The 15,960-nt window shown below is 39.3% G+C and overlaps 1 protein-coding gene across 2 annotated transcripts in view; it reads right to left on the bottom strand.

Moving 5' to 3' along the window:
• The window catches only part of SRGAP1 (SLIT-ROBO Rho GTPase activating protein 1), a 144,292-nt gene that overhangs the window by 20,686 nt on the left and 107,646 nt on the right, over positions 1-15,960 (bottom strand). Inside the window, exons 11-15 of one of the 2 annotated variants that reach the window (XM_054056865.1) lie at positions 14,307-14,334; positions 11,688-11,790; positions 8,055-8,115; positions 7,814-7,891; positions 6,190-6,324 (exon numbers count right to left, since the gene is read on the bottom strand). In XM_054056865.1, coding sequence (XP_053912840.1) covers positions 6,190-6,324; positions 7,814-7,891; positions 8,055-8,115; positions 11,688-11,790; positions 14,307-14,334 — 405 coding nt within the window. Of the gene's footprint in view, positions 1-6,189; positions 6,325-7,813; positions 7,892-8,054; positions 8,116-11,145; positions 11,180-11,687; positions 11,791-14,306; positions 14,335-15,960 lie in introns of both variants that reach the window. The other variant, XM_054056870.1, reaches the window with a different exon arrangement.

Genomic DNA, 15,960 nt, shown 5'->3' with positions numbered 1-15,960 from the left:
GACAATAATGGAGCAAAGCACCTTACCAATATAAGGAGCTTGGTTTTCTGTGTATCCAATAAAATTATCTAGGCATCTAGGCTTTAGAGGTGTTGGGATCTAAGGAACCTCCCCCAACTACTACAAAAAATGAAAAACAGAGAGCTCAGAGGATTCTTCAGAGGTCATTTAAGTCTACAATCTCACTTTCTGACTTCACCTCAATCATCTCTGTGACATCTGTCCAACCTGTTCATAAAATCCTCCAAAGAGGCAGACGATAACCTTTAAAAGAAAATCTGCTGGAGTGCAATCTTGCATTGATCTTGGAAAATATTTATTTATTGATCTCCTGTGGACCTCCTCTGCAAATACGCCTTGTCCTTGAACTGGAGGAATGAATCCAGTTGAGACTAATGTCATTGCATAAATGAAAGGATTATTTATCAACTACCTGCCTCTTTGTCAGCCACAGGCTAAGGACAAGTTCTCAACAGTGTAAGATAGGCATAAATCCCAGCTACTCAAGCCTTAAAAGGTGCGATCTTCAGCCTCCAAGAACACTGGAACCTGTTCTGGAGAGGCTGTGTTACCCCTGTAGAGACACACAGAATCAATGAATGCCTACTTTTCATGAGAAAAACCACATTTTAATCACCTGGTGACTCACAATGAAGTTTTTGCAAAGGCAGACTCTAAAGTGAAACAGACAAAAAGTGAACAATCTGCCTCAGAAGAGTAAAGGAAATCTGAGAGGGGAGAAAACACAGTAAGACAAGCCCCCAAATACAAATAAAACAAAACTAAATTATAAAAGAAGACAGAGACACATTTATCCTAAATAATGTTAAGAAGATGTAAATTGAAGCTTAATTAAGCAATAATCCTGAAGTAGTAGAGCATGTCAAAGGCAATAAATATTAACATATATAAATGCAGTGCTTTGGTGATGGAGAAAAAAACACTTCTTCAAGTGGGCAACTGCTGGTGGTTCTGAAACATTTTGGGCCAAGTGGTCAGCTACATGCCTTTATAACTCTGGTTTAGTTAAAAATGCTACAACAGCACTGCACTTTTGCTGGTCTTGGTCCTACACATGGGGTCCCCTGCACTGGTGGTGAGATGTGGTTATCCAATAAGGTGAAGATTGACCCTGGGAGCAGTCAGAGCTCAGAAACATGAGTTCTGGATTGTGTATGTTCTACCATCCTCTGTTACGAGACAGCCTCTGTGGGCCAATCTCAGTAGTAACTAAAGAATTGTAAAGATTTGGCAGAAGGAAGATATTATTGATCAAAACATATGCAAGGAGAAACCTGGTGTCAGCAATGAATGACTTGTCCAACACTAACAGCCAGTGCTGTGCATGCTAAACATATTTCGCAGGCAAAGGTAGCACAAGGAGGAAGAAAGCAAACAATGGTAATGAAAGATACCTCCCTCTTTTAGGACCACAGTTTTGATAAAATCTGACGTGGTATCCTATGTGGGGGTCACTCACTACTTCCCCTTGGTGTAACACTTGCTAGTAACAGAGTGAACACCAAATGTGTATTTTACCCACACACTGAACGTCAAATGGGACTGAGTTACACTTGCAGATGTAATTTTTATGGTCAATTTGCAGCTGACAAGTAATCTACATGAGTATGTATGAGTGCTGAAGTTAACAATTCGTGCCTCTTTCCCCTTGAGTAGATGAATCCAATCCAACACAAAGATATGTATATATTAACTTAGCAATGCCACTTACAGCTCTTTCACATCTATCAAAGAAGGCTTTACAGGAAGACAAACACAACAGTCTCCACTGTCATTTCAGGAAGGAAATGGTTGTCATTTTGTTGAAACTTCTGAGAGCTGACAATTCAGAATACTTTTTTTTACTCTTTAAGTAATGGCCAATAGTCTGCAAAAGCAATAATTTCCTTTCATAACATTTATGCCTTTAGGTAAATAGGCACTGCTGGCAGGAAGGGAAAATACGTAAGTTTTCACCCATCCTGGCATCTTCGTATAAGAAATTTAAGGCGAGTGAGATGAAATCAAGAATAATTATAATGACCCAAGCGGAAACTAAGCAGTCTGGGTAGCTGAGACGTGTCTGCTGCTGCATTGCACAGCTATGTACGTAAAAGCTAACTGTAATTCACATGTGTAAGAATTCACACCAGAAGAGGAACTGCAGCTCTCCCAACACTGAAGGTGAATTCTGGCCAGCACTAAGCCCAGCCTTAGTACACTCTGCCTCCATGTAACTCTTGTTACAAATACTTTGCTTGTGTTTGGCCCAACCTATTGCTACAAAGGGTAGAAAAGAAGTGCAGTGCAACTCTCCTCCTCTCCACCCCCTTAATCCTTTTGCTGAGAATGCAAAACTACAGCTCATAATCAGATGGATTATTTATGTTCTGTCCCACCTTTCATGCTTGCTCTGGAGAAGTCATAATTTGGTCCAAATTTTATCTAAAACAGTTCATCAGCCCAAACAGAGTAACATTGTTCTCATGAGTCCAATTAATACAAATTGCCCTAAAAGTCGCAGTCATTTTGCACTGTTTCCACTGTGACTGCAAAACGGAAAGCATTAAATCACAACGCTCTATTTCATTTCGAAATGTATGCATAAATGCAAAGAAATTCCTCAGTGGCTGTACTGAGGAAAGGTTCATTTTGCAGCTGTAGCCTCAATTATGCTTGACATCCATAACTAAGTACTTCAGTTTCAAGGGTTTTTTCACTAGCAATGTTACATTTCCATATAAAATGTGTGACATTCTGCCCTTTTACAGTTTTATGTGAACATTAACTTTATGAATTTGCTTTCTCCCTCCCCCCTTTTATAACCATTTCTGCCAACAATTAAAACAAAAAACTCATTGACATTTATCTTCAAAAACAATTTGAAAACAACTTTAAGTTTTTTCCTTTCCTTACTATTTATTAGACAGTGAGTACATTATGAATTAAGAGTGTTTAAACTCTTTGAATTAAAAATGTGAAAGCTTTCTGGATTTTACATACCAATTATGATCTAGAGAAGTTACAGTAATGTGTTCTTACAGAGGAAAGGGAGTCTGACCCTGCTCCCTTTCATATGCAGACCAACATACTTCATATGTGAGGCCATGTGAGCACAGAAAAAGAAACATATAACAGTGACAGGTTCAAAGTCTAAAGTGGGAGAAAAATCTTGCCTAGTCTATCTTCCTTTTTGCAAGGTATACAAAGCATTAAGGTTGAAAGGTAGCAACTGGAAGCATCTTTGAGACTGGGGGGTTTAGATAGTACGTGACACGTAGGTGCTATTTAAAGTAAACTGTAACAGGTAGTATATTCTGAAACGCTTGTTTGGTTTTTTTTTAAAAAAAACCCAACCCAACATCTTATTCCCTGGAAGCAGTGGACCACTTAATGAAGCACATAGACAGCTGTGAAAACACTCTATCTTAGGCTTCTCAGATAATCAGAAGACGTGGTCACACTGTTCCTAGTGTGCTGCTCTGGGGCTGGCTGTGGGTGCAAGGCACAAGAGCTGTTTTGTTCCCTTCTCACACCACACTCAAAACTCCCACTGGGACAACACAAAGTAAGTGCATCCCAATGTGCTCAAAGAGAAAACCTCTTTTGTCCTGCCGTATTCCAAACTCCCCTCTTCTCCTTCCACTGAGGGAAGGCGTTGCCTTGCCATTTCAGAGCACCCCTAAAGATAACCTTGCAGAAACCAAACCAAACAACAACAAAATCATCCTCCCGCGGCTTCCTCCAAAACCTGCCAGAAACAGATCTAAGGCTCCTATAACACATTGTCAGGAAGAAAATCCTCTACTTTCTTCTGTAACAGCAACAGCAGACGTCAAACCTAGCAAAACTACTCAGTCATTACACCTCGTTTTGACAAGCTGCTGTAGGGATGATAATCTAGACTTATGACAGCCTGAGAGAACAGCCAGCCTAAACCAGGAAACCAACTCTTTCCCATTTGAAAATGTGGCTGAGAAATGCAATGACTTTGTTCCAGGCTATTGGCTGATACTGATTTCGGCTCTCCTGGATGCTATTATTTAACAAAAAAGGCTGTAGTTTCTTTTGCAAGAAAATAATTCGCTGCCTCCTACCTTGAACATGCAATAGTTGGACAGCCTTTAAAGCAACTGAGGACTAATGCTAGGGATCAAGTATTCTTTGCCATATTTTTTGAAGTTCTTGATAACAAAAGACCATTTGGGGATGACTGAATTGGATCCTTCTCAGACAGTGATGCTCTGAGAGTTGGTGAATTTCTCCTGCCATGCAGATGCCATGTACACACTCTCAGTCCATTGAACTCTTACCTCTCCTTCCAAACTCCCTATCCTGTTTTCAAATGCTTCAATGGTGAACAGAAACTCTTTGAAATCATGCACAATTAAAAGGCTGTTTCGGGCAAATATTTTTGCATCTCCTAAGCACTCACTTGTATGATCTCTGTAAGCTGAATACTTATTCTTGGTATTTTACAATTCTATTTGAAGTTCTTCAAACACAGCAGAGTGCAATACCATGTCCACATACAAGAACCATCACTATTATTTTAGTTAATGCTTAGTCAAAATAATAAAGTCATAAAGAGACCTAATGGGCAGAATCTGAGAGCAGAAGTTTTGAAAAGGAAATCTGGTACAAATGTATAATGATGAAAGTGATTAATCACTTGAACAGCTTATCCAAGAATGCTGTAGATTTTCTGTCAACTGAAGTCATTAAATCAATAAATTTTTCAAGCAGACATGCTTTAATTCACCCAGAAGTTATGGAAATCAGCACAAGATTATAAGGTAAAGTTCCATCATTCCTGTCATGTAGAAAATCACTCAGTCAAAATTATCTCTTTTTAGATTTCAATTTCTATGACTCGCAGACATTTTCTGGGCTGTGCACCACAGTCCACTGAATCTGAAATCAGGCAGAACCATGACTATGCTTCCTAAAGAGATGAAGTCCCCCCTCAGCATCCTCCATTGTGTGGGACCAGACTATTAATACTGTTGTTTTGAGGTCCTTCAGAACTCCCCAGTACCAACAAGTCTGTAAACAGCTGCAAAACCCCCTGCAAAAAGCGAAACACACAATATTGCACATCCATCTGGTGACAGCAATCCAGGTATTTGTAACCTCCAGGCTGAATTACTGCAACCCCCTCTATGTGGGAAAGTAATCACATGCATTGGCTTGCCCCAGCAGGGAGCAGAAAAGCCAGAATCTCCTGTTCAGCCCGGGACACTGCACGCATTGATCTGTGGTCCTGACTGCTGGGCTGAGACCCCTTAGCCAAAATAACACAGTTTGGAGACAACCGTATCCCTAAAGGACTGGCCTTCATTACTTGCATCCGAAGCAGGCAAATTACAAACGAAGAGCTGAAAGGAGGAAATTTTTCCACAAAGCTAGTACCTCTGACCATTTCTAATGGACCCACAGGGAACGGCAAGCCTAGGTGGTTGGTTTGGTCTCACCCTCCTCAACATCTGCAGGGATTTGTGAATTGGAGGAGGTTTTGTGCATTCCAGAGCAATTCACTCATCCACTGAGAACTTCCTAAATTACTACAGCCTCTCTGTCTGGCTACAAACCCCAGCAGCGCACAGACCCATGCAATGCTCCTCCTGGGCATCCCATTACAGCATAGTCATGCTTCAGTCTTGGAAGGCAAACCGAGCTCTCCAGCAGACAGTGCTCAGCTGCTCCCCTCTGCTCCTGCACCAAAGGGTTTTTCTGCCAGCTGGACTGGAGGTGTGAAGCTGAGTACAATAAAGGTCCAGAACCATAAAATGCTGAGCAGTTAGTTACTTATTCATCATCTCTGACACTAAGCTGCTGGGTATGAAAAACCTTTGTGGAAAGTAACTTACTCCAGTTTGCAGAGTCATGACTTCCCCCCTTTCTGTCTGCCTGAGTACACAGAGAAAAATAATAATGTGTTTAACTATCATCTCTTGTATACCGAAAGATATTCTTCCTGCCCTATTAAACAAAGAGTTGTACTGTACATTAATCCCACTGGAAAAAGGGAACAACCACAGCTGCAACTATGACTAATAACTACCCAGACTGTTACAGATGGCAAAAAAATAGTCTCAGAAAAATCTGTGAAGTTAGCTCTTTTTTTCAGGATGCTACTGTATGAATGGAAGTAAAATTCTATTGAGAAAGAAATAGATTTCTACTTACTGATACAAGAAATAAGATCATTAAATCTTTCCTTAGGAAAGACAGGATTTTCCAGCCCTCGGAAATAGAGCTTCAGTACTCCAGCAACTGAGTTAATGTCATGGTTACTTTGGTCATCTGCCAAAGGATTTTCACCTTGAAAAGTAAATAAAGTGAATGAACACACATGCAGGAGCACTCTTGCATGCAACATTTTTATAAGTGAGTGACATTTTTGGGGTTTTTTGTTTTTAGTGTGTGGGAGGTGGCAATGCAAGCATTCAAGTAAGATAATAAACACTGATTCGGAAATCCCAGGCTATGATTAAACTAAAAACAGCAGCCTAAATAAAGCTTCCTTTGAATTACATTACCTAGTGATCTCTTAGGGCCTGAACTTCCCACTAAATATTTATGGACATGTTATGATTTACAGTCAGCAAAATAAAAAAGCCAAATGTTGGTAATTGGAAAGGGTTTCTCAGACTGCTCTTTAGAAGCTTACATATAGCAAGTCTGGTTAGATAACTCTTTGAATTGGAAATCTGCCTTCGTTCTGAAAACCTCAAATATTCAGGAACATGTGCAACTTATTTGTGAAACACTGTACGGGAACTGAAACCCTAAAGGCCATGATTGAACTATGCATAATTTTAAAGACTTAATCTTTATTAAGTAAAGCTGTTAGCAATAAGGCAGATTTAAAATGTGAGGAATAGGAAGATGTGGCTTCACTTAGCATGTAAAACCAGCTACTTCCATCTATCTTGTCAAAGACAAGATTGGGTTTAACAAGATATGTAACTAATCCTGAGGAGAAAAATACTGTGCATATTTTTCATGCTTTTAGTCACAAAACTTATTGCTCCAAGAGTTTTCTCATTAGCAGCTGGTCTGCAAAAAGTTTTCCTGCAAATTAAGAAAAGCAGCTTCTAAAACCTAAGGAAAGATAATGTAAGATTTAAAAAAAATTGTAATTAGCATTGTTTGAACACAATTAGGGGATGGCTGGATCCTAGCTACCCTAGCAGAGTAGGAATCCTAGGCTGGGTGTTGGAAGCCACTCATGCTCGAAAAGCTGTTTTAATTTCCTGGTATCTTTCCATAATTCCTCCTCTGGGGCTGAAGTTTCCTTTGGGCATAAAAACAGTAGTTGAAAGTGTAACGACCCTTTCACAACCCATATTCTTATTGATTGTGATGCCACTTTGGCAGAGGGATCAGAAAGTTGAGCACTCATCCTCCAGAAGATCAAGTAACAGGGTTCTCAAATTGCATTAAGTAGTTTCTTGAATCTAATTAAAACGAATAATCGTTCCTTTCTGAGGATCTTTAAAATAAAATATAGAGAAATTATTATTTGCATTTTATCATTAACAAAAGAGTGACGTTTACAATTGATTCAAGAGTCATATGCCTCGTCTAAACAAAATGAAAGACAATCTCAACCTCCTAGGATATAACTGGGGAAAAACACATACGTGGCATCATTATACCTCATCTTTAAGCATATGACAGTTCAAAGTTTTAGGAGTAGTATACAAAGTGCATACAAACTGCTTCAACAGCCAAGAAAGTAATTAGAATTTAAAAGATTTTTAAATGTCAGATATTAAGGTGCTCAAATAAATGAAAATGCAATTACCTCTCTCAAATGAATTTTTAATGTCATTGACTTCAACCTGGGAACCAGACACTCTAAAAATTCCCTGATGCTGAAGACCTGCATCAAAGATGAAAGACGGTGGTGAAAAACAAATCCAGTTTTTAAAATGCTTTTAATCTCTGTTTTTAAAAAAAAAGCTGTGGTGATAAATGCATCATGTAAAAGATACACACATAAGTCAGGGCAATAATGAAATTACATAGCACGTTTCAGAGCTTACCATATAAATTGATAAATCTGATACAGCTTTCCACAATGAGAGGAATGACTTGTCCTGAATCCTGGAAAAACAAGAGCAAAAAAAGTAAACTGCAGATCAGAAACAAGAAACCTCCCTTCTCTGGACTGAATGTGAAAATGCATTTTCTTGGTCAATCCAGATGGACATACAGTGCTGGCAAAAGAACACATAAAAAACCACATAATTTCTAACAGAGTTCTATTCCCATTTAGGGAGGGAGGAAAAGGAACAGGTGAAAAGAAAAGATTATGGTTCTTCATTAAAATCATTGAATCGGGTAATTCAGAGACTTCATTCTCTACCTCTGCCACTGTACCTGGCTAACACTGTATGTGACATCTAAGCTCATGCATGTGTTTTAGATTTTTGAAGCAAAATGAGTTAAAGCAGCGAATTTACCTTTAAAATGTTTATTATTAAGAACAATAATTCATGATGAAGATGATCCCTCTGCATCCATTTAACTTACCTTTCTTTTCCTGGTGGAGAAAAACCTACATGGACCTAATTACACAGGACCTAAGTTCTCAATGTGTTTTGTGGTTTTTTTTTTTTTTTGTAAAAATTGCTAAAACATTTTTGGTAACACACAGCACAGGGCATACCAGGTGTCTCCCTCCTGACAGCACTCCTCCGTGCTGTGCTGATTTACATGTCCTAACATAGGGCAGATGATGGCCTGGCATGTTGTTTTGGGCTGCTCTACCTAGCTGGTAATACACTGGGTGGTGAACTGCAGCCACTTCGAGCTGAGCATGTGGTTCAGCCGCCTCTTCTGCAGACATAAAGGTATTGGGAAAGGGCGGTCACAACCTACACCTCCCCACCTGAAACTGGCAGAGCTCAGGAACCAAAGTTCATGATCTCAGCGATGATACAGCAGCAGGTGTATGCCTACATTTTCCGATAGGTAGAAGTGTTTTAATAAAGGAGATAAAAATGCTTGAGAAGATGACTATACATTAATTTTCAGTGAGTTATTTGTCTTTTTTCTTTCAAGCTGCTGATTTTCCAAAAGAACAGTCACAGTCCTTCGTCTGTGTGTTTTCGCACTTTAAAAAACGGATGTTTTACCCCAAGCAGACTAATGACTACAAGTCATCAGATGTCTATTAAAGACACAAATCATATGATTAAAAATTTAGAAAAGCTGATGCTTATGCTGGAAAATTTACTGTTGCTTAAATAATAGGTACCTTTGAAATTCTTGTCTTGGAAGCTATAATTTTTCATTCCAAATATGTAGTGCTCAAAAAACTGACTAATTCACTTGGAAGTTTAATATAAAACCAGTCTATATTACAAAACCATGAATTCAAAAGCATCCTGTAACTCAGGATACACATTTCCTTTCATAAACTACTCCTTCTTTTTCATGCTAAATTACACTAATGGGAAGTTTATGAATGGAGCCTAAATAGAAGAAAAGTCAACTAACTAAAAAAAGTTTGAAAAATAACACAGAGTGAAGCAATGAAACAATGTACTTCCTGAGATAACCTAGCCCCGGATCTTCTGTGTGCTCCACGTTGTTTTAGTGGGGCTTACGGCAAATTATACTATTTAAATTGTGACTTGTTTGTCTTTTAACTTAAAACTTAGCATAGGCTAGCTAGCCAAGAATCAACAATGTCTGGATGAGCATTTTCTGTTTGAGCTGTGTCACGATTCAGTAACAGCTGAATAAAAAAAGATCCCCCGCGGAACAGGTCAGTTGCTAAAACCAGGAATACTGTCATCTTCACCAACACTGAGCAGCCCGGCCCTCCAAAAAAGCAGAGTATTAGAAAACATGCACAACATGCACCCACATTTCCTGTTAGTACACTGGTTCATGCAAAGAATATAAAGCCTTGGAAAGGGCAGTGTTTGCAGTAAGAAATCACAAAATAAATTACTTTTATACCTGGTTTTGGAGAATCTGTTCAGAACCACATACAACTTCGTAGTTAAGTAATTTCTTGAAATAATCTAAACTAAAAGCTTTGGATTTTGGATCTAGTGACAGCAAAATAATTTGAAGTAACAATTTGTGTTGGTGAAACGTCAAGAACCATGACCCTACCGCTGCTATGAATTTGATGCATGTAGTTATGAATGTATGTTTAGGACTAATTATCATTTATTATGAAGTAAAAATGAAGAGCAAATTGGTGTAATACTGTATTTCACTAGCTGTAATACTTTTGTGCCTGTCAAAATGACTCATCTCTATCAGGAATGACACGGTCTTTGGGCAGGGATGCTTTCCACGCTGGCAAATCTGTCAAAAGGCTACCAGCTTTCTTTTCCGCTTTCCTTTTCAAAGACTAGCTACGCAGGACCCTTTCCACCTGCAAGTAAGCCCTGTCACCCACAGTGCCATGCAGCAAACCCCTCTTCTCTGTGAGGGGAAATGACAGAATGGGATTTCTTTCAATTTGCTCTTTGCTCCTCTAATCCAGGGGCCTTTTGTTGTGGGAGTTTATGCTTCTTTGCTTACTTTCATCCTTGAGCAAGAAACTGTTCATAATAATCTATCTCTCGCATCATGTGACGATTTCCTGAGTCTTTGCACCTCACAGCACATAATAATAGTTTTCCCTATAGTTGTAGTGAGAGTGGCTGAAAGCTCTGTTCAAAGACAGCTAAACTGGTGTGGTGCCACTGAGCACAGAATTTTTTCTTTAACATATTTGGTGCTAGCTATGCTGTGAAGAAAGAGAAAAAAAAATCCCAGTAACATTCAAACCCAGTTCGAAAAGTCAGGAATTCATTCACTGCATTTATAAATGCATTGTTGCATATTTTTTGAGTTTTTTTTGTCTTGAGCTCTGTCAGCTAGTGTCCAGAGGTACCAATTGACTGTGATGGGCACGTGTTTGTCAGTGAAAAATGAAATATCCATCATTTAAGACTCCCAACACTTCAGAGTAGTGCTCTGGTTCTGTTTTGCCTGCTTTTGTACTCGTACACTCATTTCTTAATGCAAACTTCTCCCCCCAGGTCTTTGAAAGAACTAATTTTGAGTCAGGCGTGAATGCAACCCGACAGTGAGGCGGAGATGGTTCTCTTGTCACCAGAACTATACCTGATGTCTCGTGTGAGAGTTCCTTCGGCCTCGGCTAGAAGCATTATTAGAAATAAAAGTATAAGAAAGAAGAAGATAGTAAATACAGCAAAGATACAAGATACAGAATAGTGGTGATCACAATTTCACACAATATAATAAATTCCTAAAGTCACAGGAAATCAAAAGCTGGATATCAAACCCAGGTTAATGCTGCTTCTCCACAGACTTTGAATACTGAATGTAACAAAAATGGCAAGCAGGAAATTGTGCTAAGTCATGGAATGCATCACTACATCCTATCTTCTATATGATGCTGTTTCCTAATAAAACCAGGCTGTCAATACTATCCCTACTTGATTAACAAAATTGTAGGGAGGCTATTGTGAGAAATGAATCTCCTTCTTTCCCTCTGACTTCAGGAAGTATTATATTGATCAACTGGGAAAGAAAAGAGCCCCAGGACAGACTTAAACATAATGATCTGCCTCAGCTTACACAAGGCAGTGACCATTATTGTAAGAAAGGTTGAGATCAGCCACTGGGGTGGCTGGTGCCAGTACCTTGATGAATGATTCCAAATCACCATTAAACAACTTAGCACTAAACTGTGATCGGGGTCTGGGCTTCCTGTGTTTCTGGGGCTTAGGGGGAAGATTTGGAGGCCTAAGGGAAGGGAATATGATTACTGAGCAAGATAGAATTAAGTCACACAATAAAATGCAATGTCTGTAAGCTCATGGCAAACAATAGAACATTGTAGAGGGAGAAATAAACACATTTCTTATCAAATACAGACCTTCCATCAAATTTAAGTGTAACAGTGATTGAAGAGTGAGAACTCCCCCATTAAAAACACATTACTTATGGATAAATATTGACATTCTTTATGAATCCCTGCTTTGCAGTTTTACCATATACATTTATTCCAAACACTGCACAATCAGAATGGCCTTTTTGTTGCGGTCATGCATGAAATGTGCAGCAACCACCGGAATTCATCCTGCCAGCCACGGCAGAGCACAGGCCACTTGAAGCACCTCTTATCAAGCAGAAAAGTTTCTTCATGCTGGAGAAGCTTCAAACGCAAATTAAAGCTGTTCAGCACACTCCTAAGATGCATCAAAACCAAAACGTCTGCGTTTTCAACTAGAGCCAGGAAGGATAAACAGCTTTAGCCTTCCACATCCAACCACCAACATCTTCATGCAAGAAAAGAAACACCTTGCAAATTTGCTAAAGGAATTAAAAGAATATAACCAACTTGAAACAAATAAACAAAACCAGCATAAAACAAAAAAACAAGAGGAAGAATACACAACACTTTGATCTGCAAAATTTTTACCTAGTATGTTACACGTGATGACTACAATTGAAGGGGATATCAAGAAATAAATATTGTTCTCTATGTCACAATTTATTTTGTGAATGTTAGTGCACTTTGCATGCTGACAGCTCCTCTGGTTCCCCTGCACCAGCAGTCCAATGTTTCTACGGGTTTCTCAGGAATTAGCAAAAAATCAAATGTTTTGGGGGAAACGGCAAGGAACAATAATGCACAGAAAACAAAGTGGGGGGATTTGGGTCTGTTTGAAACTCACTTTAAAAATATCCTCTTCCCTTCTACAATTTAACTTTGACATTGAAGAATATTTCCATTTGCACATCTTATGGTCTGGAAACCTAACCCTGGGGCAATACGTAGGTCTCAGCAGAGCAGGGGAACTGGTGCCAAAGAATGGATGGGCAGGCCCCATTCCTTCAGAGTTTCTCACTCTAAGTGACCATCTGTGAGAAGGCAGGAGGTAAGACAGCTTCAAGCTGCCTCCCTACTTCACTAAGGTAAAATCATCGCCTAAATCCATCACCTTCTTTCAGCTGCTTACAGAGGAGAGAATTTAGGATGATGTGAGCCTGATGAGTCACATGCTTTGGAGTCAAGAAAGAATGTTTTTCTAATTAGAAATGAGCTTGTTGACTTCCACGCATTCCTTATAGCATCTGGGGGCAGAGTTAAAGTTAAAGGCACTGCTCTCAAAATTAACATCAGCAACTCGGAGGAGTGTTGATTTGTTACCATTTTTCAACTGGGGTCCTATAAGGAAAGAAGTGACTAAGTCCACCTGTACAAAGCTAAAATGGACCATGATGTGGTGAGAGATAGGGAGTTCTGAAGTCTGTAGAGATCTCCCCAAGAATACGGGGGCCAGGTTATACAACATCACATGGTCCAGCAGAGGCAGAATCATAGCTGGATCCAAACTTCTTAGCTGGGAGGGTAAGACCTTTTTTGGAAAAAAAAAAATAATTCAAAGATGAGGGATGGTAGCAAGGCCATTCCTGTCCAGGAAGTAAAAGAGAGAAAAAGAAGGCATTGAGAAAGGATAGAGAAGGGAAAGAGTGAGACCAGAAAGCTGGACTAGACGTTCCTGCTGTCACCAGGATGGGAAGGGTGGTGTCCATACCAGTGATGCATACCAAAAGGCAGCTGCAAATCCAAACAGTTGCCATTGCCCCCCACAGTCTGATAGCCTGGAGGCTGCAGCATACTCCTCTGTGTTTATGTCTGGAGGCAGCATCGCAGGTGTGACGTTATACAACTTAAAAAGCATGTGCTGTGCAAAGCAGGGAGACCTGACACTGCATCCTTTCTCTTCTGTGAACATATAGACTCATTCAAGTATCAAACATGGATGCTGGGAGAGGCAGGTATTCCTGTCCAGAGCTCGAGTATCAAAGATACTGTCTAACCCCCACATTCATCTCTGCATCATGATCTTCTGCACTCTGTATCCCGACCAAATGAATTATAAAATGTGAGAAGCAAGGTGTCTCTAGCAACTGAAACAGATTTCTTTTCTAGCACCACAAAGACCCCTTCAACTTCCAAATACGATGTATGATTCATAAATATGTTTAAGGATCTCCCAGCTTGTTCCACCCTTGACACTGGCCTAAGCAGCTCACATGAATGGGGAAGATGAACAGTCTGGTCCTTTACCCATCAGCATGCAGAAACAGAAATACTGAATGTTAAAACACACAGAGCCTATACACAATTTATGTAACAACAGCACCACCAACAATAACGATATACCCTTACAAACTTGTTCTAAAATTTGCAATTTCTAAGATTTTATTATGCTTGTCACTCTAAATCAGGTCAAATAAAAATGTCTTACCTTGTTGTCATGTATTCAGCCCTGTGACCTAGAAAAGTTCAACAGGAAATAATAATTTATAGGTTGTAGATAGGGTTTTTTCCTATCTAAACTGTGCTTGGCAAATTACTTTTAACCCTATCTTTAGTGTTACAAGAAAAAGACACACAATTATACACCAAACAGGGCACTGCAGTTATCTACCACCTCCACAGTAACATTTAAAATACAAACTCAACCTGTGTTATGGAACAACTTTTAAGAAGCCCACCCATACTTTAAAAAGTCACTTGATACTGTAAATAATTTGAAGTAAAACTCCAAACAAAGTCTATGGTTTGTGCTCATGTATTTTAGTCGCAAAATCAGTTAGGAAATAAGAGTTGCACCAAGATAAGATTACACCTCCCCTTGTGCCTAAACCTGTTCAGTGCTGGAAATACAGAGCTCTAGACACCAATGGCTTGCTATTGAGAAACTTTTTTCCTCTCTTTTGTCTGTGTCTTGCAGGAAAAAAAAAATCAATGCTACTGGGAAGAATTTCCCTACAGAGAACTGTAAGGAACCGTAAAGGAGCAAATATCGTATTAGAGCAAGGTTCCTGGGTAACCTCTGCAGAACAACCAGCAAATCAGGCATGCGCACCGTGTCAGCTCATGATAATGAAAAGCAAAATAATGTAACAGTAGGAAGGTCATGGTATGGTAAGTTCCAACAGGCCTAGATTTCCCAAAGATTTTGTGCCCTATTAATTTATTAGAATTCTTTGAACATGTCAGTATAATACTGGAAAAAAGAGAATCAGCTGAATTAATTTATTTAGATTTTCAAAGGCCCCTGATAAGTTTCTTCACAAGAGGCAACTAAAGTAACTAAATAGCCATGGATTGAGCGGTGAAATATTCTCATTGATCAAAAATTAGTGGAGAAAAGGCAAACTGAGTAGAATTAAATGGTCCTTCTTCATTACGACGAAAGTATAACAGTAATTTACTTAAGTCTTCCCATTAGGACCACTTATGTAATACATAATATATGTATTAATGTCCTGGGTGATCACAGAAGCTAAAGAGGTAGAATATTGTGCAGATGACTGAAGTACTTTTATATCAAGTCCCGATAAAACTGTCAAGCCCTTCAGAGGGGTTTAACCATGTTAGGGAACAAGACATACAATGGCAAATGAAATCCGGTATTGACAAGTTGAAGTGAGACTTTAGGGAAGAAAGAATTAAGCACCTATGCAGCTAACAAAACTACAGATAACCATACTGGCGCTGTAAACCACTCTGAGCATCACCTGGGCTACATCTAAGACTGCTCAGTTTGAAAGTGACACAATAAAAGCTTGTCAGCCTGCACAGAGAACAAAAATCAGTGATATGCAAAATGTAATATTATGTGGCAACATCCAGGTGCGCCTGGAATACTCGACAGTACTGAAAGCCCCAATCTGAACACATTTTTGGCAGTTCCAGAGTAGTGAGGATTCACAGGAGGCAGAACAAAGAACAAGCTCTGGGAAAAATATCTGGCACCAATAAGACATAGAAAGATTGTTGGCACCTGTTTTAGAGTGGTAAAAAGAGTAATAATAGTATGTAAAATAATCTATGACATGGACGGCGTAAGCCAGGATCTTCTCCCTACTCACGTAACCAAGGGAAATTCATTA

This window comes from Cuculus canorus, chromosome 1 (genome assembly GCF_017976375.1).
Source record: "Cuculus canorus isolate bCucCan1 chromosome 1, bCucCan1.pri, whole genome shotgun sequence".
Taxonomy (NCBI): domain Eukaryota; kingdom Metazoa; phylum Chordata; class Aves; order Cuculiformes; family Cuculidae; genus Cuculus; species Cuculus canorus.
The sequence above is the reverse complement of the archived record's forward strand: the minus strand, read 5'-3'. Positions and strand labels throughout refer to the sequence as shown.